Genomic DNA, 25,601 nt, shown 5'->3' on the forward strand with positions numbered 1-25,601 from the left:
TACATTTCATGTAGTACAGAAAATGCAGTGTGAACTCACCAAGATGGATCTGTCATGACATTTCTCCCATCAAAGGAGTATATTGGAATCTGGATGTTGAACTGTCCCCTGCTGCCAGTAAACACAGACTCCCAGTTGTTGAAGAGTATTTCTCCCTATTGAAATTTTAAACACCATCTTTTACCAAGGTTTTTAAGCATATTATGAAATGCTAGAGGTATTCAATACATCCAAAATCTCTTCTACTTCTCAAAATACACATGATTAAGACTAAGATTTTTTCATGGTTACGAACAGGTCACAGGCAGTAAACAAAAAGTAACTGAGCCCATGACTTGTCCATGACTTTACTACAAATAACCGGGGTCAGGGCTAGGTAGGGGGAAGGAATGGAGTCCCAGAGTGGGGACTGACAGGCTGAGCCCCGACTTCAGTAGCTGCTGCAGGGGAAACACAGGCCCTGCTCCAGAGCTCTCCCAGCTGCGGGACGGGTGTGCAGCCCCCACAGGCTGGGGCACATGGCTCCATCTGCAGCCCCCACCAAGCCCCGGAGGACACAGCTCTGGGGTGCATGGTCCCAGCTTCAGCTCCTGACCCTGGCTGTGGTCCCGCAGAGGAAGCAGGGGGCTGGGGCTGCATGATCCTGGTTCCAGCCAGCCCCAGTTGCAGGGCTTTGGCACATTGTCCCTCCTCCTCATCCTGAAGCCCTAGATGTCATGGAGGTCTGGTAAAGTCACGGAATCCGTGACTGCCGTGACTAAATCGTAGCCTTACTCACGATTCCATCAGCGTGATCTTTCATGCCAATCTCTACACTTTATTCCTAGGAGACCTCATTTCAGACTACCACCCTTATACTGCTAGCTCTCAGCTCTACCTCTCTGTCCCAGGCCTCTCTCTTTCCTTTCACAATAGTCTCTGCCTGACTCACATTCCAACCCTTTTCCTTTATCAGCGACACCTCTCCTGTCCTCCTTAGCTCACAATCTCAGAGTAACTTTCGACTCTTCTCTCTCCTTCACCAAATGTAAAGCTTCTTGTTTGAAAGGCCTTGTACGCGTTAGTTCCTGCATACCTCCCCTCTCTGCTCTACTCTTTTTCTACCCTCCTGCCTTGATCTCATGCTGACTGCACCTGTGTCTGTGTCTGCAGTACATTCATTTTTCTTATAGCTGGAATGACTAAACTAGACAAGTGGAGTTAAAGAGCTGCAACTGTAGTAGGCAAAGTCAGAAGGGGGGATTAATTTCACTCATCCCTGTGATGGTCCAAAAGGTTATTTGAAAATTCTCACATTCCTAATAAAATATGACTTCTTCCTGAAGAGAAAGCTGAAAACAATTTGTAATGGTTAATGCAGATTCTGGTAAAACCAAAATTGTTCTAGGGCCATTACAACTGGTTAATTGTAATACAAGCTGACGGTATTTTTGAACTGCCTTTGAGTATTCATTTCTCATCCCAATCTCAACAGGATCCATTTTTATTTTGGAGACTTCTCCTCCCAATTGCATGGGGTTTCGGAATGGAACCCTCCAACCTTCTGAGAGCTGGGAGGTCAGGTATCACTCTTGCAAGTCAATTGGGCTGTTAGCTAGTGCTGGGAGCCAGACTGTATTTCAGAGCTGTGCTTTGGTATGCATGTGTATGTGTAAGATGCCACAAGATGACTCAGATTCAAGAAAAAGGGAGATTCTGCTCAGTTACCGTGGTGTAAATCCAGTTAAACTATTGCTAAAGAGGTGAATATGGCCCACTATCATTAAAGATGGGACATTTGGTCACCTTAGTCTATTAAGCTCTGCAGGCAGACTAGAAAGCATAGGCTAGCGTATGGCCTTGAGAAACAGACTCGCCTTGGTGGGTAAGAATTCTAAGGCTGTTTCCAAAACAGGATTATTGAAAGAGAAACATGTAACAAGTTACATACTATACCATTGCCTTGGCATCAGTTCACTGTAAGCCAAACATTCTCATTACTTTGTTTCTACCATTAGCCTTATAGTGTTGAGAAAGAAACTCTGAAGATGCAGCTGCTTATAGCCTAAGTGTGAGACTTGCATAGCTACGCTTATCATAAGGATACAGATAGGAAAAACAAGGCTTTTTCTTTATAAGATACTTTGACCAAACAGCTCAGAGCCAAGAAGCAAGCACGAAAAAGTCTGTTACCTCAGTTGGCTTCCAAGATTTTTGCATTGCTGGAGACCACCGTTATACAACAAATAAAGCATTTATTTTTACCTTAAGATTAACTATTGGTAGATTGTATCTGTCTGATTTTCTCACAACTGTAGACAGATCTTGCAAATGGGATGACAGGAAAGCTCTGTATGTTGACATTAAACCAGCTGCTCGGGCTTGTTGAAAGCATTGATAATCAGCTCGCATGGCACCAGAAAATGGCAAGTTCAAAGCCACCAAATGCAGCTGAAAATAAGGAAAAACCCACACTGATTTCAGGTTTAAGTTATAACATTTATTAAGTAATTAATCTGCCTCCTCCCTGATAAGGAAAATGTGCCCTCGAGAAAAGCAGAAAGACAAATAGCTGAGCATAATAGTTAGTACGTTCCAAAGAAGACTATTTAGATTAACCTTTTGTGATGAAGATATATTTGCCACCATTACATCACACTTCTTAAAGAAGTCATGTTCAGCTTGATGAGCCACAGGCCAGCCCACACTAGCAATATGTGATCTTCAAATAGTTAGACAACCATAAAGTCATTTCAAAACCTAAAAACTTCATTTTTAAACAACAGTTAAGATTTGCTAAACACAGTTACTGTCACATTGTTTATAAAACCCAAACACTTACAAGGAAATAAATACAGTTAAGGACAAAGCCAAGCAATGGACACAAAAATTCATTGTAATCAACCACAAAGAAAAGCATTTTTTAATCACAATATAGAACCTGAACTCTGATCACGTTATTCTTTCACATGCAGTAATTCTGTTATCTTAACTTTACCTAAATACGTAAACAATTTTTATAGAAGAAAGTTTAGATCCTGAAACACCCATTTAACAACTGACATCCACCAATAGTCCTCATGGCAAAAGTAGGAACAGCTATGACTAAAATATGTTAAACATATTAATTAGTGCCCAAGATTTTGTTACAGTATAAAAGTGAGTCCATATTCATAGCTCAGAAATCAGGAATGTATTTGCTAGAGGACACGAAGAAAGGTTAGAATAACAAAAACAATTCTTAAAGACGGTATTTAAAATTTTTCATAGCTTCTAAACTAACTAAAAGACATACTTGAAAATTCTCAGAGTAATTGCTATAAATTCAGAGGGGGCACATTTAAAATTCAAACAAAGGTTTCATCCCGGCTTTAAGCCCAAATCTCAGGTATGCAGCTGTAATAGTGCCTCTAACGTAATTCTTCTACTTACTGTTGGTTTTCCATGATTAATAGTTGAAACTGGTCTTAGTGCTGGAAGAGACTGAAATCCCTATTAGTTCAACATACAGAAATAAATCAGAGTTAAAATACAATGCTCATATCACGGAAAAAAAGACAACTTTCTTACTCCAGCTTCTTGTTGGGAATACTGCAGAATTCTTTTGTAGTGAAATAAGAATTAACCCACATGGAACATGAAGTTATATAACTCTGAGTATAACATCCCCAAACTTTAAGTCCAGACACACTAAGGTCCTGATTTAGAAAGTCACTCAAGCATGTACTTACATGCTGTCTTGAATAGGGATGCTTTCCTGAATGTGGATCTACAAAAATAACACTAATCTGCCTAAGACTGCATCAATGCCAGGAGGCACTTGAATGTATGCACAGCAACAGAAAGTGCTGAGAATGAAGACAACATGGTTGGGATGGATTAAAAATGAAAAACAGAGTGAGACAAGACAGAAAATCCAGCACACTAGAGGAGGTAGACCTCACTAGGCCTCAGCAGCACTCCCATTCCCCAAACACATGGTAGTGGGAAGCAGAGAGGTAGTCTAGCCAGCCCCAGGAACAGCAGGTCTTCCCCAGTAGCCGTGGGAGTAGCAGTGGTGGGGCAGAGAGAGCTTCAGCTGAGGACCACTCTTACTGAAAAATTTAACATGACCTGGAAAGTCTGCAGACTGCTTTTTGCAATCTGAGCTCTGGACATTTTTCTCCATTTGCTGATTGGCTATTGGCTTCGACTTCCTCCCACCCCTCTTCCTCACATCCTTCTCCATTCTCCTTTCCTTCCTCTCCTGGCATGCTCTCTCATTCCATGCTTACCGTATAATTACACAGTCAGCTAACATGAAAGATAAGAGGTGAGTCTATCACCAGCCTAATCACTCTCCTTGCACATTGTATCTCCCTCCTCCTCTCCTTTATTTTTGTCTATTTTCCATTGTGGATTCTTTGGGCCAAGGATCACATCTTCCTGAATGTTTGTACAATGCCCAGCACAATGGAGTGCTGTATAAATAAATAAGGCAGGTTTTAGAATAGGCCTAAGCAAATACCTTGGCCCACATTCACCAGTGACGATGTAACTGGTGGTATAAGTTACAGGTGGGCTGTAAATATAAGATTTCCATACCTTTTACTCTCAGTAGCCAAGTCACTGATGATGATATGGTCCCAAGGTTCAGGATTTTAATCTACTTATGTACTCTGTTTCTTTGGAAGAAACCCTGGGCTCAGTAGGACTTATTTCAGTATTATGAAACAGAGCACTGACTTTTTGTACACTGCTTTGGAGATGCTGTTTTATCTCTGCAGCGTGCAGAGCCTCATGAAATAACAGAAATATGCTGGCCAATGGCTAGTAAGAACAAATTAGGGAGCTGAACGTAGTGATGTGATAAATGCACAGAGCTGACAGGCCACCCACAGTAGAGAAAAATCCTGTTGAGAGGGAGCCTATCTGCAAAACATTTTTCCCATTTATAATATTTCAATGCAATTTTTCACAAGCCATGAACAGTTTTGCACTTACATAGCCTGAAATTGCCGGAGGTGGAGGGCTGTCAGCTGGGATGGGAATTAATTCCCCAAGCTGGAAGAACACAAAATGAAGAGACAAACAAAAACATATACATGAATGAATTATATTTTTTTAAACTGTGCCAAAGGATAATCTTAGTACTCACACTCTCCCCTTAAAGAATATTTACAACAAAACAATTGAAGGAGAAGAGCTGAAAAGCAGGCTACATGATGCAATAATACCTGCAATCTTCTCCATCCTCCTCGAACACGGATAAACACCTCGCTACTTTCACTCAGGTAGATTAATGTACCTTCTGCTACTAAATGAACCTTTTGCAACATGCTGTCAATATTTCTGAATGTTGTAACCTGTCAAATAACAAGAAAACAGAATCAGAATTTGCAGATAAAATTAAGTCTTTCTTTGAACCAGAAATTAGCAGAAGTAGTCATAGAAATGAAAATAGACTTTCTGTACAGTAAATATTTATAAAGCCTGTATTAGCTCATTTCACCCAATTTTGTTTATGTGGCATCCACTTCTTTTGGCCCTTATCATGAAAGGTGGACCTGGACTGGTAGTTGCCTGTTACATTCATTGACTGCATCAACGATGAAGGAGTTTGGGGTTGGGTGTGAAAATAGGAACTCTGACCCCTTAGCAGAAACATAGTACTTCTTATCTGCTCTCTTGCAGGGAGGGGGTTATGATAGCAAGAGTCTGCCAAATTTGCAGTTCAGACAGAGCCTTGTTTATAGGCAGGGCTATACTACCAGAGAAGGCAGTATGAAGGATGTCAATCAATTTGTGTTGAGTCTCCTGAACCTCCTTCAGTGGGATCTGGGGAGAACCTGCAATTCTTCTCATGAGATCCAGAAATTGTTTTAAATCATCTGTGTATGGAGGAGGAGGGAGAGGAGGCACCACTGCCTCATGAGGGGAGGAGAAGAGCTATTAGTCTAAAGCATAGCTCCCTCAACAGGCCTTCTCTCCTGGTACTCAAAAGATTCCTCCTGGGGGGGGCGACTGACATGGAAAAGCTGAATGAGTAGGAGGGTGTTGCCCCTGACACTCCCTGTGAGTTTAGTTAGAAGCTCTGGAGAATTGTTCCCTATATCCAGCCCATACAACCCAGAATGACCAGTGGGGAGGTCCATACGGGAAGGGATGGGGCACCCATGAATACTCATACCAGGGGGAGCCTGGGGCATCCCGTGTACATCTGTGCCTTGAAGAGTCCATTATAGAGGGTGTTGAGAGAGGCAGCTTTGGGCTGGTAATCGAGTGAACCTTGAACCGAAATCTGGGAGTCAGAGGAGCTGCCCTCATTGTCATCCAGATGGGGGAAGCTGATGGAATTGAGACTGGGAGTCTGTCCATTCAAGAGGGTACCGGAGAGTGTGTGTGCACCAGGGAATGGTGTGGTACCAGCAAGGTACCAAGCGTCTTTCAGCACCCATCAGTAGAGGTGTCTCTGGTGCGTCTGAAGTGACCAAGTCCTTAGAGAATCTGAACTTCTGCAGTACCAAAGGAAGCTGTGCAGTTACCTAATGGGCTTCAAAGCTGGAGGAAGGTGGCACTAAGGATGACCTCAATTTCAAGGGTACTGTCTGGCACTGTGCAGTTTGGGGAACTACTGGCACTGCAGGAGTTATCAACACTGAAGTTGGTACTGGTCTAGTTGAGGCAGAATGCTTAGAATCTCCAGAGGTGCAATCCTGCTTGGATGGTACGAGTCTGGCTTAGATACTGAATACTGAGGGGTACTATGAGTAGATACCTGCTACTTTCATAGAACCTATGGTACTGGGAGATCAAGGTGCCTCAACATTACACTTTTTAGGATGCAAGGTCTCCAAAGTGGCAGGTCTCGGAAGTGGGCTTCTTAGCACTGACTTCTCTGAGGGATCCAGAGCTCCTCTTTTTAGAAGTCTTGCAGGTGTCCACCGCAGACTTCTCCTAAGTGGGCTGCAGAGATTGATGGGACACTCATTGTAGATCTAGTGTTGAAACTGAGCAAATCCTAGGAATGTCCTTTAAACCGAGGAGGTAGCTAGAGTGGCTGTCACTAACTGGGATAGACTTCTGGCAAGTTAGGCAGTGCTTAAAACCTGGAGATCCACACATAACCCGAGGATGAAAAATAACTTCTTTTGAAGAAAGGAGTAAAGTCTCAGGGAGGTGAGGTGGAAAAGATGAAAGGTCTCTCCAAAAGAAATCCCCACAAAACTAACCAAAATAAAACAAAGGATGCTAGATACCTAACTAATTACTAAACTAGAGGAAAATCTTGCTCTCAAGGCAGACTAGCAAAGAATTAAGCACCGCAAGATGCTCCATCTCAGGCTGAGGCCATTGAGACGGAATGGTGGGTGGTTTGTCTATTGCTGTCCTATATATGGTACAGGGCATGAGGACAGCTGGGACATGCCTGGGCATTGTTATCAGAAGTCTCTGATCAAAGGCACAGGGGACACATGCACACCTAAAGTGGAGCACCTACAGGGACAATACTTGAAGCTTTTGTCCTAGGAACAAAGTCTGTTGAAAATATTGACCAGAATTACTGGGTTTTATTCTACTTGGGTACCTAGTTTCCTTGGAAGAAAGACTAGACCCAGTATTATTTATTCTAATCACATAACATATTAAGTTGTCATTTTGCATACTCCTTCAGAGGTACTGATTTGTATCTGCAACATGCAGTACCTCCACTTATTTAGAATCCTATTCATTCTTTTGAATTATTTGCATAAAATGCTACTAATAAGCCACCAAACTGAGCTTTTTCTGAAAACTAATTATATAGAGAAGGGAAGTGATGAAGTAGTGGCCTTTTAATGGAGTGTTTTCATTGACATTCATGGGAATTGACTCATGCTCTGAAAATGGCAAACTTAAGTTTTCTTCTCTTACCAGGTTCCTGGTTCCTGGTAGCCCTGGCTCCCCGGGAGGACCTGGTGGCCCTGGAACTGCAGCTGCTAAAATAAACCAAAAATATACTTCATGTCTCTTTTTTGAGAGAAAGAGCTTGAGAAGGTGAGAGGAAATACTTGGTAATGTTGTGTAGGATAAAGGTTTTATTGGCATGAGTTTGTGACAACTATAGTACTCACATGCACCAATGTCCTGAGTGAGTGTGTTCTCACAAGCTACAGAAAATCTATTTGCAATGATTTTGAGACTATTTTTCTTGTATCCTTCCATCTGGGTGGATAGTCATCTAAGTCATCCTTCCTCTGATTGTGTGTTCCTGCAAGCTCTTCTGCACGTGTTTAACTTTAAGCATGCGACTAATATTTAAATCAGTGAGACTACTTCCATGCTTGAAGCTAAGCAGGTTTGTGTTTGCAGACACAAGGCCTCAGTTATACTCTGGACAATTTACAAGTGATCATAAAATCCCCTAAAAATAACCTAAAATAACTTTTCTTTACAAGAAAGGTTCACGATTTCAAGGTAAACTATCGCATTACTTTTAACGTTTAGAAGAAACTGGTACCTCCTATGGGAGAGCTGGGAATCTCTTTTACACTGATATGAACCTTCATTTCTAATATTGTTGGGTTGTGAGAAGTCTTAAACTTGTCACTTCTCCAGAACTGAGATTTGTTTACCCCGAGCCTTGGGCCAGTGTATTTTGGAGTGACAATTCCACATGTAGGAGAGAAAGGAGGAAATATTTCTCTGGCAGGTTGATCATATATTAGTGGTTGTTTGAAGTTGCTCAGAGGTTTGGAAGGCTACAGATAATCCCTGTGTGTCTGTGTGTCAGTGGTTCCCAGTGGGAGCTCAAGGCAGCTCCGTCCACTGAAGCTGAGATGAAGGTGTCTGAACTGGAGAATCCATGATCTAGGATGGTCACAAACCACAGTATTAAAAAGAACCTATAGTCAGAGGTAGGAGCCTCCTTGGAAAGGATAAAACAAGTGAGAGAGGAAGGACAAAGAAAGGTTGAGGGGGACCAAGGGAGAGCATGATAGGAGTGATGTGGGGAGGGAAAAGTGGGTGGATAAGTGGTATAGTGGGGAGCACAATTATGCAGAGGGATGGAATGAGGTGGGAAGGAGTAACTTTTATAGTCAAGGGACAGTTTTCCAGATTAATCTGAGTGTCTGGAAGCCTGGCACTCCCAGGCACTCTGGTGACAATTTCACTTATGTTCTCAGCACTTCTCAGAATACATACAAAGACCAGCAGCAGCTCCCAGACACCCTGCCCCCACAATTCCCAGCTTATTTGAAAATCTGTAGCTTGCATTTTTTTTTCCAAATGCTGGCAACTCTGCAAACGTATGTAACGTGCACAATGTCGGCACATGGTGTTTACAAGCTGAAGGAGAAATGTCATGCAATAATTTTCTCTGACGATTGTCTCTTTGAGAAGATCTGGTGAGGGTAGGTGGCTGCACTTAATACAATGTCCCACTCCTGTTTGTTCATCCACAGCCCCCAGGAAGGTTTACTGAGTGTCTCTGCTATTACATTGGAGGAAGAACAAAAGAAAAGGCACACAGGAAAGGGCCCAATCCTGCTTCTGCTGACTTCAGTGGGACAGGGATCAGGCCCACAGTGAAGGAAGAGGGGTATAAGTTAATCAAGAAAACAAAGTTAAAAATTACAAATATATATTAAAGAAAGTCATTAATGTCTTGTTTCTACTATATTCTTGTATCCGTCCAGTCTGAACTAGTTTGTCCTAAATGTAACATCATAAAAACATTTTTAAAAGGTAGTTTAAAAAACCCCCCTAAGATTCAGAAAGCCATATCACCAGCGCACTAACATGCTCCAGGGCTTGTTTTATTAGTGTATGGTGGCATGTGATGATGGTGTGTTAATGGAAGAACAAAGCATCCCCTGTTGCAGTTTAGTGCCATTAACATTTCCAAAATACGTTTTTAATTAAATCTCATGTAACCTTGGAACCATCTTTACAAACTACAGAGTCACCATTCTGGTGCACTTGTGGGTATCTTTTTAGACCAGCTATTATGTGCCTGTGGCAGGGGACAGAGGCTTGATTCAAAGCCAGCATTCAGTAGTTCAGACTTATCTGTCTCCCACACTACAGAATGTGGGGATTTTGACACAGCTAACCAGGAGCCTAACTGAAAGGAGACAAACTCACGGCTGGGCTCCATTCAGATTTACTAAATGGACGTACATCAGTTTGCTTAATAAAGCAAAGAAGAGGATGCATAGGAGGGAGACTGAGGTCAGTGGCAGAACAGTCTAGGGACGGAATACACTGAACAATTGTCTGGAACGTTTTGTTTAGTTTGACTGGGTCTTAAGCAATTTTGAGCAGTGCGTGATGTGGAGGACATGGTAGCTGCCTGTAGTATTTTATGAATATTGTTTATCTCGGGGTGTTTGCTATCTTACTAAGGGTTAATTCAGACAGGAAAGCAGACAAACACTTCTGATAGCCACCCATCTACAGACAACTATATTGCAATTCAGAGAACCAACTGCTTGGAAGTCTATCCCTGATTCCCTGCTGGGCTGCATAAATTGGCGTGACCAGGTTCAGTAAAAGGTTTGCCTCTGAAGAAGGGGTGAAAGACGAGAGGAAAAGGGATGAATCCCAGGCCCCAGATGCTGGGTTGTCTGGATAAGTTAGGCCTACATAAGCTTTGGGTAAGAAAGATATGTGTGGAGGCTGGTTGTTGTGTTACTAACCCTTTGCTCTTGTTATGCTATGTTCCATCTGTTGAGACTAAACAATGCTTGGTGGTTTAAAAGGCTGGTTTGGCTCATATTCACATACTAGTCACAGCTCCAAAAGAGAAGAATGGCAGGACTCAAGTCCAGTCAGGCCCGCTGAGGCGTCATAGTCAGAACCCAGTCTGGCAGAACGGCAGGATACCCCCAGAATAGATGTAAGCAAGTAGACTGTCCTCTGTACATTCAAAGAGACTTTAGAGGGGTCAAAAGTTCAACCAGCTCTGAACCATCACACTTGGTTACAACAATGCATTCTCAACGTTCAGGCAATAAAACCCCTAAGGAAGTACTTCCACAAGTTTGGAGTTACAGAGCTGCAGCCTTAAGTGGTTTACAAAACTCCTCCCTCATGTGTGAATATATGGGCCACATTTTGTCCCTGTGCTAATCTAGTACACTCAAACTCAACAAAGATGTGAAAACTGAAAATGTTTTGGTTTTGCCTATGTTAAAAAATTCTTAAAACTGTTTTGCTCAGAAGCTGTAGTGCCTCCATGCTTATGAGCTGGAACCTTAAATTTGGCAGAAGGCAACATCCTGGTATCAGAGATGTACCTTTTTCTGGCTCTGTGAAAATTTGCCATGTTACAAAGCCTATGAAAGTTTCCAGTAGATGTTTGACAACAAAATTCTCCAAACATTCCATTTCTACTGAGCATGCCCTGCCAGTACCGAACTAGCTGACTATGCTCCAGCCCTGGACTGAGCAGAATTTCCCTGAAGTTCCCGCGGAAAACATATGTAAGCCTGACTGCTGGGAGCTGCTGTGGAACCAGGCAGTGGAATGGAGAGCAGAGTGATCCTCTCTGCTGTGCTCTCCATGTCACTCTCCCCCTGCTGGAGCTCAGGCCGTGTGGAGGAGAAGGAAGCAGCCTGTCTCAAATACAGAAGAATATAAGAGCTTCCATGCTGGGTCAGACCATGACCCAACATCCTGTCTCTGACAATGGCCTGTACCAGAGCTTCAGGGGGAGTGCACAGAACGGAGCAATTATGGAGTAATCCACTCATGTCTTCCACTCCCATTTTTTGGTATCCAGAGGTTTAGGGTGGCCCTGAGCATGGGGCTGTATCCCTGACCATCTTGGATAATAGCCATTGATGGACCTACCCTGCATGAACCTAATCAGTTCTTTTTTTAACCCAGTTATACCTTGGCCCTCACAACATCCCATGGCAATGAGTTCCACATTAGTTGTGCATTGCGTGAAAAAGTACTTCCCCTTGTTTGTATTAAATCTGCTGCCTATTAATTTCATTTGGTGACCCCTAGTTTTTGTACGTGTGAAAAGGTAAATAACACTTTGATATTGACGTTTCCATACTATTCATGATTTTATAGACTTCCATCATACCGCCCTTTAGTTGTCTCTTTTCTAAATTGAACAGCCCTCATTTTTTAGTCTCTCCTCAGACTGAAGTTTCAGAGTAGCAGCCGTGTTAGTCTGTATTCGCAAAAAGAAAAGGAGTACTTGTGGCATCCTAGAGACTAACAAATTTATTTGAGCATAAGCTTTCATGAGCTACAGCTCACTGCATCTGATGAAGTGAGCTGTAGCTCACGAAAGCTTATGCTCAAATAAATTTGTTAGTCTCTAAGATGCTACAAGTACTCCTTTTCTTTTTGCAGACTGAAGTTATTCTATCCCCATGATTACCTTTGCCTTTCTCTGAACCTTTTCCAGTTCCAGTATATCCTTTTTGAGATGCGGTGACCAGAACTGGACACAATATTTGAGGTATGGGCATACCATGGATTTATATAGTGGTATTATGATTTTTTCTGTCTTATTTTTTATCCCTTTCCTTATAGTTCCTGAAATGCAGATAGTCTTTTTGACCACTCCTATGCACAGAGAATGATCCAGGGTGACTCCAAGATCTCTTTCTTGAGTGGTAACAGCTGCTTTAGAACCCATCATAGTATAAGTATAGTTGGGATTATTTTTTCCCAGTGTGCATTTCTTTGCACTTTAAATGTTGACATTCCTCTGCCATTTTCCTGCCCAGTCACCCAGGTTTGAGAGATCCCTCTGTACCACCCAGTACAGATCCTTAGTGTCCCCATCATTCACCTCTCTCCATTATGAAAACTGACCATTTATTTCCACCCTTTGTTTCTTATCTCTCAACCAGTTAATGATCCATGAGAGGACCTTCCCTCTTATCTCATGGCTACTTAATTTTCTTAAGAGCCTTTGGCGCAGGACCTTGTCAAAGGCTTTCTGAAAATCCAAGTACATAATACCAAGGGGATCATCCTTATCTACATGCTTGTTGACTCCCGCAGATAATTTTAACAGGTTAGGGAGGCAGGGCTTTTCTTTACAAAAACTGTGTTGACTCTTCCCCAACAAGTTGTGTTTATCTGTGTCTGATAATTCTGTTGAACAGCTGATGGGGTTACAGGGACAGGGTAGGCAGATGGGTGGGATTGGGACAGGGTAGGCTGTGGGAGACTGTGACTGGCTAAGATGGAATGCATACACATACACACACACAGAGGAAAAAGTAGGTTCAGAGTTTTCTCACCTGAGCCATATATCGCTGGGGGTCCTGGGGGTCCAGGAGGGCCTGGTGGGCCGGGAGGTCCAACTATTCCATACCCTGGAGATCCAGGTAGGCCAGGTAACCCAGGGGGGCCTCTTGGCCCAACGATCGAATCCCCCTTTGGCCCCTGTCAAGGCAGGAGACTATTGTTGAAACACAAAAATGATACACATGCAGCAGCCTGAGTGAGCAATGACATAAGCACCCTGATCTCAATAGCAAGATCCTGAAGTTAGCCTCCCAAACTCATATTTGGGCATAATTTAGTTGATAGTTCTGATTTTCAGAAATGCCGAGCTCTCAGAAGTTCTCACTGAAGACAACAGAAAATGAAAATCTTACTATTTAGGTGCCTAAACTATGGATTTAGAGCCTAATTTTTTGCAATGCTTTCTGAAAATCTTGACCCAGGTGCTTGGATCTGCTCCGAGTGTCTGATTTCCCCCCTAATGCTGTACACTATTCACTATGCACCTGAACCTCCAGTGCACAACTAAGGTCACTCCATGTTTGATATACTTAAAATGGTGTCAAGATTGTCTCATGATGCCTGTGAGAAGGTTTTAGCCCTAAGGATAGATGACTCATCCTGAATGCCTCCCGCATTGCAACAATATCCCAGCCTTCTACCCCATTCCTCACCTTGCCCTCTCCCTTCTTTTAAAAAAACAGACCCTACCTACCTAGCCTCCCAATTTATGAGTGCCAGAATAGGGAACCATGCAATTTGGCAGGGAGCTTCATGATCCCCATGTATCTTCAGCCCCTCCCCGCACACCCTTCAGGCCAGCCTGCATATATGGAACAGGTCGGGGCCAGGTGTCTAAAATGCCTCGTCATTGTCTGCTGCAATTGATGTGTCACCCAGTCTCTGCCGTTCTTCAGGCAAAGCATTTCTCTGCCAGACAACAGACTGGTGCAGAGGGGGCAGTTCCCAATAGAGTCAAGTGGGATAATTCAGGACTCACTGCAGGCAAGGGTCCTATCCTTGCACTACTTCCCAGTTGCCACAGACCTTCCTTCTTTTCTGGCACAGTCATCACAAATGGAACCTAGCAAACCCCATACATTAGCCAATTAACAGGTGCCATCCACTCGGGGATTAGCTGGTTTCCTAGGGTTTAGCAAAACTGCTTCTAAAGCTGATTTTATGGTAATTAACACAGGATAAAAAACTAGACAGATTACAAAGCAGCTGAATTTTATAGGAACTGTTCAGACTGATACAACATGGGATTTTTCATTAATGTTTTTGGAGCACTCCATGTTAGTTATGTTAGAAAATGTTAGTTAACTAGATGGTAAACATTTTTCAATATAGACACTATATAATTTCTGTACTGATTATTTTGACCTTTATGAGAATATAGCCAGTAACATCATAGGTATCTTAATTTGTGTTATTGGTATTATGAAGCTACTTATTGATATAGCTAATTCAGGCAACAGAGCAAAATATTAAATCTGTTTTTCCTGGCAACTTAATTACCACACATGATATTAAAATGTGTATATTAAACATTGTGAATAAATCCTATGTGCAAGTCATACTAATTTTATTTGTATTTATTTTTAAACTTCTAAAATACACATAGCTATACACATTTAGGCATATGTACAGAAATATAAAATCACACATGGCATAGCATGATTTTACAACCTAGAACGACAGCTTCCAAACAAAACACTCCCCCAACCATCTTTCAATGAAAAACCTGAACAAACAAGTAGATCTTGCAGTATGTAACGAAGGCTCTCTCTGACCAGCTCCAAAGCTGAAGGACTTCTGCTGAGAATGCTGCCACTGGCAGATTACTATATATTTTTATTTTCTTACCCTTTATTGGTCACTGTGCCCAAAAGAGTCATTGTAAATTCATACAGTGTAATGAAAGAGGCTCTCCCTACACTAAACCTGTTGGATACAGTTCTCCTTTGAATTAGTCTATTTCTTAATTCAGTTACTAAGTATGAATTGCAATTTTTATCACAAATAAATCTGTAGCTCACTTTCAATCTGTTCAGTTGACTGATTTAGGCCACAAACCTAAAAACTTTTATGCATGTGCCTAACTTTAATCACGAGTAGTCCTATCAGCTTCTATGGGGCTGCTTGCCTGCATAAAATATTACCCATGTATCTAAGTGTTTGCAGGTCTGGGGCTTCAGAGAAGAGGATTTTCAAAATCTTACCTACTTTAACTTCTTTCGTTAGTTTCCCCTCCTCCCCCCAAAAAAAGTGAGTGACATCATAAAATCATGGAAATGTAGGGCTGTAAGAGATCTCATGAAGTCATCAAGTCCAGCCCCCTGCACAGAGGCAGGATCAAGTAAACTAGACCATTCCGGACAGGAGTTTGTGCAAGTTGTTCTTAAAAATCTTCAATGATGGGGATTCCACAACCTCCCTTAGAAGCCTATTCCAGAGCTTAACTACCCTTATAGTTAGAATGTTTTTCCTAATATTTAATTTAAATCTCCCTTGCTGCAGATTAAGCCCATTACTTCTTGTCCTACCTTCAGTGGACATGGAGAGCAATTCATCACTGCCCTTTTTATAACAGCCTTTAACATATTTCAACACTATTACTAGGTCCCTCCCCCCACCCCCCATCTTCTTTTCTCAAGACTAAACATGTCCAATTTTTTTAACACCTTTCCTCATAGGTCAAGTTTTCTAAATCTTTTCTCATTTTTGTTGCTCTCCTCTGGATGCTCTCTACATTTTGTCCATATCTTTTCTACTCTGCTGTGTCCAGAATTGTACACAGTACTCCAGGTGAGACCTCATCAGTGCAGAGCAAGGTGGAATGGTTACCTCCCATGTCTTACATACAACGCTCCTCTTAATACACCCAGAATTTTAACCTTTGCTGTAACTGCATCATATTGTTGACTCATATTCAGCCTGTGATCCACTATAACCCTAAGATCCTTTTCAGCAGTACTACTACCAAGCCAATTATTCCTCATTTTGTAGTTGTGCACTGGATGTTTCCTTCCTAAGTGAAGTACTTTGCACTGTCTTTTTTTAAAATGTCATCTTGTTGAAGTCAAATCAATTCTCCAATTTATCAGGGTCATTTTGAATTCTAATCCTTTCCACCAAAGTGCTTGAAACCCCTTCCAACTTGGTGTTATCCACAAATTTTATAAACATACTCTCCACTCCATCATCCAAGTTATTAATGAAAATATTGAATAGTACTGAACTCAGGACTGACTTCTGTGGGATCCCATTAGATATGCCCTCCCAGGTTGACAGTGGACCACTGATAATTACTCTGAGTACATTCTTTCAACTAGTCATGCACCCATCTTATAGTAATTTCATGTAGACCACATTTCCCTAGTTTGTTTTTTGTGTTTATTTACTTCTTACTGGAATGAGAAAATGCCCAAGTACATTTCTGTTGCAAGAGAGAGCAAACCACTTACAACTAGTCCTGGTCTTCCAGGAGGTCCAGGGGGTCCAGGAGGCCCCGACATAAAAAATCCTCCACTTGGTTCACCTTTTTCCCCTTTGAAGCCAGTTTCTCCATTGTCTCCTTTCTCACCCTTAGAAGAGAAAGCATTTAAAAAAATTAAGTTGAAACAGGATTGGAACCGGACATTGATCCCGTAAAGTTACACTAAAAATCTCAATACAGGATACAGTGAGCTTAAAATCTGCTTTTTGATATCACTCCCTTCCCAAATGACGTATAATGGAAACAAATAATTTATTCCCCTATGCTGCCTGCAAGGGCAAGATTTCTCCCACAGAAAGAAGAGAAAATTAGGTAGGGAAAATTGTGTTTATTGTAGTTCTCCTTTTGCTGTCCTCCAAAACAAGATTCCTTACTGCAATTATGCCTTCATCCACCAGAAAGCTGTCACAGAAGGTGCAAAGAGCCAAGCTCCATCCCCTTTCCTTCGGTCACTGAAAAAGCAGACTACAGACTTCACAAAAATAGAGCTGATATTTAAAGATGTGTAGAAAAGCAAGGATTACTGTAGACAGGTAGATAGAAAGTGAAGGAGGTAGGATGGGAGAAGAGATGACACACAAAATATTGACACATGATTTTCTCTTGTACTTCTCTTCTCCCATCCTACAGAGAAGATCATCCATGAGTCCAAGAGAAGGAATGAGAAGAGGAGCCTTGAAATACAAAGTTGTTGTTCTCCCTGGCCTGCTGAATAAGAACCGCATCAACAGAAGTTCCAGTCTCTCATTATTTTCTTTCTGTAGTTCTGAAAGATGCTTGTTTTCTCTCTACCCTCCTCTTGGTCTTCTTTATTTCTTCCTTCTGAGAAACAAGATTGTAAATAGAAGCAGCAGAAGACTGAGCAAGAATTACTCAATCCCAGGACAGGTGGCAAAACAGACTTAAGGAGAGGGGTGAGGAGCCTGGTTCTGTATAGCTTTTGTGATTGACAGATTTTCCCTCTTGCTTCCTGGTAAATGGAGTTGTAAAGCTTGCTGTATGGCATCTTGTTCTGTAGATGGGGGGGACAAATGCCAAAACAGCACTATCTCTCTTTGAGTTGATGCAGGCTACACATTACACCAAAGAAAATATAAATGGTTGAGCAGGAAGAAAATCTGATAAACAATCTTTCACGGGGTTTGGTTATACCATTACATAACATTTTGATTTAATGTTTTCTGGAGATATCACTATGCAATATTCTGTTTATATTACACTAGAAATCTTATTTTGATATGAGACAGGATATAATAGCTCTAATTCAGTTAGAGCAAAATAAAAGCATTTAAAATTAATATTCCATTCATATTCAATTCCAACACTTAAAGTAATCCACAGTGGGAGGACAGATGACTGCTGAAACAGGGAAGTCTGGGTCAGATGGTTTTTCTTAACAAGCCATTTTGGAGAAAAAATAAAGGGAGACAGAACTATTGGCTCCCAACAGATCCTTTATTTTATTAAGTCTGTAAAATGATTTGTACTGGCTCCATCCCCTTTCCTGCAGTCACTGAAAAAGAAGACCTCAAATTTCACAAAAGTAGAGCAGACATTTGAAGGTGTGTAGAAGAGCAAGGGTTACTGCCTATGGGGGGAGAGAAAGAGAAGGAGGTAGGATGGGAGAAGAGATGACACACAAAATATTGACACATGATTTTCTCTTGTACTTCTCTTCTCCCATCCTACAGAGAAGATCATCAGCTAGGAGAAGGAATAACAGGAAGTCTATACAAAAACTGATTGTTCACGTATTAAATGTAGCTAAATTTGCTCCAACAGTCTTTTTGAAAGCAAAAGTTCTCTCACTCCATTGTTGGTATGAAAGTTTGAGAAATATAGAGGAGATTTAAAGTAGATAATGACAAAGTATGATTCATTTTAATACAATTTGTGAAAAGAAAATACTTACTAGTAAAACCTAGATAATATTTTGTATGTTAGTAACGTCCTTTGTTTACATTTGATATATTATATAGTATATGACAACTTGTTTATTCACCTATTAATTTGAATTGCATAATACATCAATTTGTAATTTCTGGTATAAATCAATTATTGTGTGTATTCCACCTTATATGTTAATATTTGTCTTATATTGAATGCATATTAAAATATAGGGTTAAAAGTTCTGTTCAGCCTTAAGATACAAATGGGAAGTAATTACCTTCATGCTATTAACAAAGTGGTTGAAATATGGTGAAGGCAGAGGAGGACCTGAAAAATCAAATACATTATTTTAGTGCAAAAATCATCTGTACTTTCCATTTAGATGGGCTAAATTATCCATAATTTCCATTTTAGAAGGCCATTATCTGTATTATTCTAGAAGTTTTAAATATAATTCTTCTACATAATCATCTTGACCTTTTTAATGTGGCAAACATTTGTTTCCTCTCTGTTTTACTGTAGCAAAAGCCAACATATGGTCTGTATGCCAGCATCTTTGCTGGGCTGGTGTCAGTGGGATTGTGTTTATGCTCTGGTGATGGTTAGATAACCTGAGGCTACAGAGTCAGTATTTTGTTTTTCATGCTCTCTCTCTGCTGTTTTTTTTGTAGGTTTGAGAAATAACTTTTTTTTACAGTGCTCAACAGCAACATGATGGACTTGTCTCAAAGAGATACTTATAATTCCCTGATGTATTGTAATCAGTTTAAATTAGGGCTAACAGGATAGAAGATTAATTGAATTCAAACAAATTGCAGGGAAGAGTATTCAATCAAATCCTAATTGAAAATATGGCACCATCTAGTTATTCATTCATAAATTAAAACATACCACACTTCAAAAAGGCAGTAAAAGTACCTTTCTGGATCTCTTTTGAGAAAAGGCTTAACAACTGCTCGTGTGAGGGAAGCTGGCACCTTGTTTTCCAGTGAGGAAACACTAATGTTCTCTGCTAAACATACACCCAATACAAAATCAATACTCTGCTTGATTTTAACATCCCGGAGATTGACACAAAGTCCACTGAAGTAAATTGAAAGACTCCCATAGACCTCTGTGGGCTTTGGATCAGGCACGATGAGAGTTATTGGGTTCCACAGCACATCTGGAATTTCCGTGAGACAAAGTCAAATTCATTCATGTATCAGAGGGGTAGCTGTGTTAGTCTGTATCCACAGAAACAATGAGGAATCCAGTGGCACCTTAAAGACTAACAGATTTATTTGGGCATAAACTTTCGTGGGTAAAAGACCCACTGTGATATTGCACTCCATAATGCTTTATGGAAATATGCTTATGAATGTATAATGATGTAACTAGAATATGTTTTATGCTACATACACCGTGTAACATATCTCTGCAAAGATTATGATCTACTGAATATATTCATCCTATTTGTATGCATGTGTCATTTTTGTATTCAAAGTTATGAATATTGGCTGTGTACTTGTTTGAGTTTAAGTAGCCTTAGTAAAGCATTTGGTCAGCTTCTTGAGAAAGGAATGTGCAAATTAAGTGCCCAATCAAGAAACACTTAACTGACAATGGATCTTGGAAGACTCCAATCCACATGAGAAGTCTACCTGAAGATGTTCAAGGTAGCATGTAAAAAATTGCTGCCACTTGTAAGGAACTGAGTCATGCATGGACATGTGACTTGCCCATGTGACTCCAAAACTCCACCTTGTAATTGGGATTCTACACGGGGTGAGGGGAGGGGAAAGGGTGTCTATTTAAGCCCCTAGAAACTCCTCTACTTTGTCTTCAGCTGGCTCAAGAGCTAGCCTCTCCACCCCCAAAGGATACCTTAAAGACACTGGAACAAAGAACAGTAACCACGGGGGTGTGAGTGATTGCTGGACCCAGACTAGAAGGAGGCTAGTCTGTAAAAGAGGCTTATTGGAACATCTCTGAGGGTGAGATTTTATCTGTATTCATCTTCTTACTGTATTAGGCATAGGCTTGGTGTTTTATTTTATTTTACTTGGTAATTCACTTTGTTCTGTTTGTTATTACTTGGAACCACTTAAATCCTACTTCTTGTATTTAATAAAATCACTTTTTACTTATTAATTAACCCAGAGTATGTATTAATACCGGGGGGGGGGGGGGAACAGCTGTGCATATCTCTCTATCAGTGTTATAGAGGGCGAACAATTTATGAGTTTATCCTGTATAAGCTTTATACAGGGTAAAACGGATTTATTTGGGGTTTGAACCCCATTGGAAGCTGGGCATCTAAGTGTTGGAGACAGGAACACTTCTTAAGCTGTTTTTAGTTAAGCCTGCAGCTGTTGGGGGATGTGGTTCAGACCTGGGTCTGGGTTTGCAGCAGACTAGTGGGTTTGGCTCAAACCGGGCAGGGCACTGAAGTCCCAAGCTACCAGGGGAAACAGGCTCGGGGTAGTCTCAGCACATCAGTTGGCAGTTCCCAAGGGGTTTTCTGTGAGCCAACCCGTCACACCCACTTCTTCAGATGCATGGAGTGAAAACAGAAGTGAAAAAAGAAGTGGGTTTTTTACCCATGAAAGCATATGGTGAAATAAATCTGTTAGTCTTGTTGTTTTTTGTAAATTCATTCATATCATATAGATATAGCTTTTGTCTCCTCCAGACACGTATCTGCAAGTATGAAGGCAGCCAGACTGGAATTCACAAACAAAATCTATTGGATTAAGTTAGACAGAAATTTTTTCACAACATTTCTGAGCAAACAAAGACATGATTCACCGTGCGATTGTCATGACTTGCCCATGCTACAGCGGAAGAGCTACAATTGTCTGTGCCATTGCTACAGCTTTGAAAATTCTCTGTGCTGCAATTGAGCTAACTCACAGCACAACTTCCAACATCATCACTCTTAGCTCTGGTCTACACTACAAGTTTAGGTCGAATTTAGCAGCGTTAGGTCAATTTAACCCTGAACCCATCCACACGACCAAGCCTATTTTGTCAAGTTAAAGGGCTCTTAAAATTGATTTCTGTACTCCTCCCCAGCGAGGGGTTTAGTGCTAAAATCGACCTCGCAGGGTTGAATTTGGGGTAGTGTGGATGTAATTCAACAATATTGGCCTCTGGGAGCTATCCCAGAGTGCTCCATTGTGACCGCTCTAGACAGCACTTTCAACTCAGATGCACTGGCAAGGTAGACAGGAAAAGCCCCAGGAATCTTTGAATTTCATTTCCTGTTTGGCCAGCGTGGCGAGCTGATCAGCACAGGTGACCACGGAATCCCAGAATCTCAAAAGAGCTTCAGCATGGACCGAACAGGAGGTACTGGATCTGATCACTGTATGGGAAGAAGAATCCATGCAGGCAGAACTCCGTTCCAAAAGACAAAATGCCAATATATTTGCCAAAATCTCCAAGGGCATGATGGACAGAGGCTACAACAGGGACACACAGCAGTGCCGAGTGAAAGTTAAGGAGCTGAGGCAAGCCTACCAAAAAACAAAGGATACAAATGGTCACTCCATGTCAGAGCCCCAGACCTGCCGCTTCTATGATGAGCTGCATGCAATTCTAGGGAGGGCCCCTACCACTACCCCACCACTGTCTGTAAGGGGGGAATATCACAAAACAGGGATGAGGATTTTGTGGATGAGGAAGAGGAGGTTGAGGATAGCGCACAGCAGGCAAGCGGAGAATCCCTTCTCCCCACATCCAGGAACCAATACCCTCCCAACCCTCCCAAGGCGGGCTCCTGGCCCGTGAAGCCAGAGAAACCTCTGGTGAATGTACCTTTGTAAATATAATACAGGGTTTAAAAGCAAGCGTGTTTAATGATTAATTTGCCCTGAAGACTTAAGATGCATTTGTGGCCAGTATAGCTACTGGAAAAGTCTCTTAATGTGTCTGGGGATGGAGCAAAAATCCTCCAGGGACATCTCCATGATGGTCTCCTGAGGTACTCTAAAAGCCTTTGCCACGCGGTGGGGGGAGCCTTGTTCATGCTGAGCTGTTCGCGTTTGGCTGAGAGGGATCTTCTCTGATACTAGCCATGCGGTGGGGGGGAGGGGCTGAAGCACATGTGCTATTAAAATGTGAATGGCTTGATTCAGTGTGAAGTAGTCTTCCCTTTGTTCTCTAAAATGTAACTTTTTAAACACTACTCTCCCTTTTTCTTCTCCCGCAGCTGCAAATGTTTCTACATTCCCCAATCATCTCTGTGCCAGAGGCTAGCGCAGATTAGAAGGCAGAAAAACCACATTCACGATGACCTGTTCTCAGAGCTCATGCAGTCCTCCTGCACTGAAAGAGCTCAGCAGAATGCGTGGAGGCAAACAATGGCAGAGTCCAGGAAAGTGTTAAATGAATGCGATGAGAGGAGAGAGGAGCACGCTGAGATGATGTAATGCTGAGCCTAATGGGGGAGCAAACTGACATGCTCCAGTTTGCTCCCCCAATTGGATGCAATGCTGAGCCTAATAGGAGAGCAAACTGACATGCTCAGGTGTCTGGTGGAGCTGCAGGAAAGGCAGCAGGAGCACAGACCGCCACTGCAGCCCCTATATAACCGCCTGTTCTCCTCCCCAAGTTCCATATCCTCCTCACCCAGATGCCAAGAATGCAAGGGGGGGAGGCTATGGGCACCCAGCCACTCCACCCCAGAGGATTGCCCAAGCAACAAAAGGCTGGCATTCAATAAGTTTTGAACTGTAGTGTGGCCTTGTCCTTCCCTCCTCCCCTCATCCACCACTCCACCCGGTGCTTCCCTCTTCACCCACCCCACCTGGGCTACCTTGCGAGTTTTCCTCCTATTTGTGGGATGAATTAATAAAGAATGCATAATTTTGAAACAATAATGACTTTATTGCCTCTGAAAGCGGTGATCGAAGGGGGGAGGTCGGTTGGCTTACAAGGAAGTAGAGTCAACCAAGGGGGCAGGTTTTCATCAAGGAGAAACAAACAGAACTGTCACACCGTAGCCTGGCCAGTCATGAAACTGGTTTTCAAACTTCTCTGATGCACAGGGCACCTAGCTGTGCTCTTCTAATCCCCCTGGTGTCTGGCTGTGTATAATCGGTCTCCAGATGATTTGCCTCAACCTTCCACCCCAACATAAACATCTCCCCCTTACTCTCACAGATATTGTGGAGCACACAGCAAGCAGCAATAACAATGGGAATATTGGTTTCGCGGAGGTCTAACCTAGTCAGTAAACTGCACCAGCGAGCTTTTAAATTCCAAATGCACATTCTACCACCATTCCGCACTTGCTCAGCCTATAGTTGAACTGCTCCAGGGTGCCTGTGTATGGCTTCATGAGCAATGGCATTAAGGGGTAGGCTGGGTCCCCAAGGATAACTATAGGCATTTCTACATCCCCAATGATAATTTTCTCGTCTGGGAAGTAAGTTCCTTCCTGCAGCTGTTCAAACAGACCAGAGTTCCTGAAGATGCGAGTGTCATGCACCTTTCCCGGCCATCCCACGCTGATGTCGGTGAAATGTCCCTTATGATCCACCAGTGCTTGCAGCACCATTGAAAAGTACCCCTTGCGGTTTATGTACTGGCTGCCCTGGTGGTCCGGTCCCAAGATAGGGATATGCGTTCCCTCTATCGCCCCACCACAGTTAGGGAACCCCATTGCAGCAAAACCATTCACTATGATTTGCACATTTCCCAGAGTAACTACCCTTGATAGCAGCAGCTCAGTGATTGCATTGGCTACTTGGATCACAGCAACCCCCACAGTAGATTTACCCACTCCAAATTGATTCCCGACTGACCGGTAGCTGTCTGGTGTTGCAAGCTTCCAGAGGGCTATTGCCACTCACTTCTCAACTGTGAGGGCTGCTCTCATCTTGGTATTCTTGTGCTTCAGGGCAGGGGAAAGCAAGTCACAAAGTTCCATGAAAGTGCCCTTAACACATGCAAAAGTTTCACAGCCGCTGGGAATCATCCCAGACCTGCAACACTATGCAGTCCCACCAGTCTGTGCTTGTTTCCCGGGCCCAGAATTGGCGTTCCATGGCATGAACCTGCCCCATTATCACCAAATTGCCAGGGCCCATCCTTTGAGAGAAGTCTGTGTCCATGTCCTCATCACTATCATGATTGCGCTGTCATCGCCTCCTCGCCTGCTTTTGCAGTTTCTGCACCTACTGCAGGATAATGCACAAGGTGTTTACAATGCTCACAACAGCAGCGGTGAGCTGAGCAGGCTCCATGCTTGCTGTGGTATGGCGTCTGCAGGAAAGCAGAGTTGCAGCGGAAGCGGTGTATGACTACGAATGCCACGAGAATAGATATTTAGACAATGACGAGAGGACCTGCGAGGTGGATTCATGATGCCAGGAGAGCAGAGTTGCAGCAGAAGTGGTGGATGACGACGGTTAGCAGTCCTACTGCACCATCTGCTGACAGCAGTATGGTGTCTGCACGGAAAAAGGCGCAAAACGATTGTCTGCTGTTGCTTTCATGGAGGGAGGGGCGACTGACAACATGTACCCAAAACCACCCGCAACAATGTTTTTACCCCATCAGGCATTGGGAGCTCAACCCACAATTCCAATGGGCAGTGGAGACTGCAGGAACTGTGGGATAGCTATCTACAGTGCAGTGCTCTGAAAGTCGATGCTAGCCACGGTACTGTGGATGCACTCTGCTGACTTAATGCGCTTAGTGGGAACACACACAATTGACTGTATAAAATCGCTTCCTAAAAATCAAATTCTATAAATTCAACCTAATTTCGTAGTGGAGACATACCCTTAAACTCTACCTCATGCACTTCATCTGTCACACCAATATGACCTCTAAAGATGACTTATAGGGAAAGGATACTTAGGCTGCTATAATGATCAAGAACAAAAAGTGATGGTAATGTTCTACTAGGGCAACAACAGAATGGGCCACCAACTGTGTGGTGCTTTTCTTTAGCAAAATCTGAAACCCAACAGGGTCAATCAGATTCTCTACGCAGACTAAGTCAATAGACCTC

General features: G+C 42.4%; 1 protein-coding gene and 1 long non-coding RNA gene across 7 annotated transcripts in view; both read right to left on the reverse strand.

The window, feature by feature from the left end:
- LOC122458852 overlaps nucleotides 1-25,601 on the reverse strand; it is a 523,493-nt gene that overhangs the window by 126,826 nt on the left and 371,066 nt on the right. The gene's annotated exons all lie outside the window — the stretch shown is intronic.
- Nucleotides 1-25,601, reverse strand: part of COL15A1 (collagen type XV alpha 1 chain) — a 293,396-nt gene that overhangs the window by 2,083 nt on the left and 265,712 nt on the right. For 5 of the 6 annotated variants that reach the window (XM_043508544.1, XM_038392464.2, XM_043508545.1 and 2 more), the window contains 9 exons: nucleotides 18,873-18,922; nucleotides 16,674-16,793; nucleotides 13,218-13,362; nucleotides 7,873-7,937; nucleotides 5,196-5,324; nucleotides 4,963-5,022; nucleotides 3,412-3,471; nucleotides 2,245-2,430; nucleotides 40-155 (listed from right to left, as the gene is read on the reverse strand). In XM_043508544.1, the coding sequence (XP_043364479.1) occupies nucleotides 40-155; nucleotides 2,245-2,430; nucleotides 3,412-3,471; nucleotides 4,963-5,022; nucleotides 5,196-5,324; nucleotides 7,873-7,937; nucleotides 13,218-13,362; nucleotides 16,674-16,793; nucleotides 18,873-18,922 (931 nt within the window). The remainder of the gene's footprint in view (nucleotides 1-39; nucleotides 156-2,244; nucleotides 2,431-3,411; nucleotides 3,472-4,962; nucleotides 5,023-5,195; nucleotides 5,325-7,872; nucleotides 7,938-13,217; nucleotides 13,363-16,673; nucleotides 16,794-18,872; nucleotides 18,923-25,601) is intronic. The other variant, XM_043508542.1, reaches the window with a different exon arrangement.

This window comes from Dermochelys coriacea, chromosome 2 (genome assembly GCF_009764565.3).
Source record: "Dermochelys coriacea isolate rDerCor1 chromosome 2, rDerCor1.pri.v4, whole genome shotgun sequence".
NCBI lineage: Eukaryota > Metazoa > Chordata > Testudines > Dermochelyidae > Dermochelys > Dermochelys coriacea.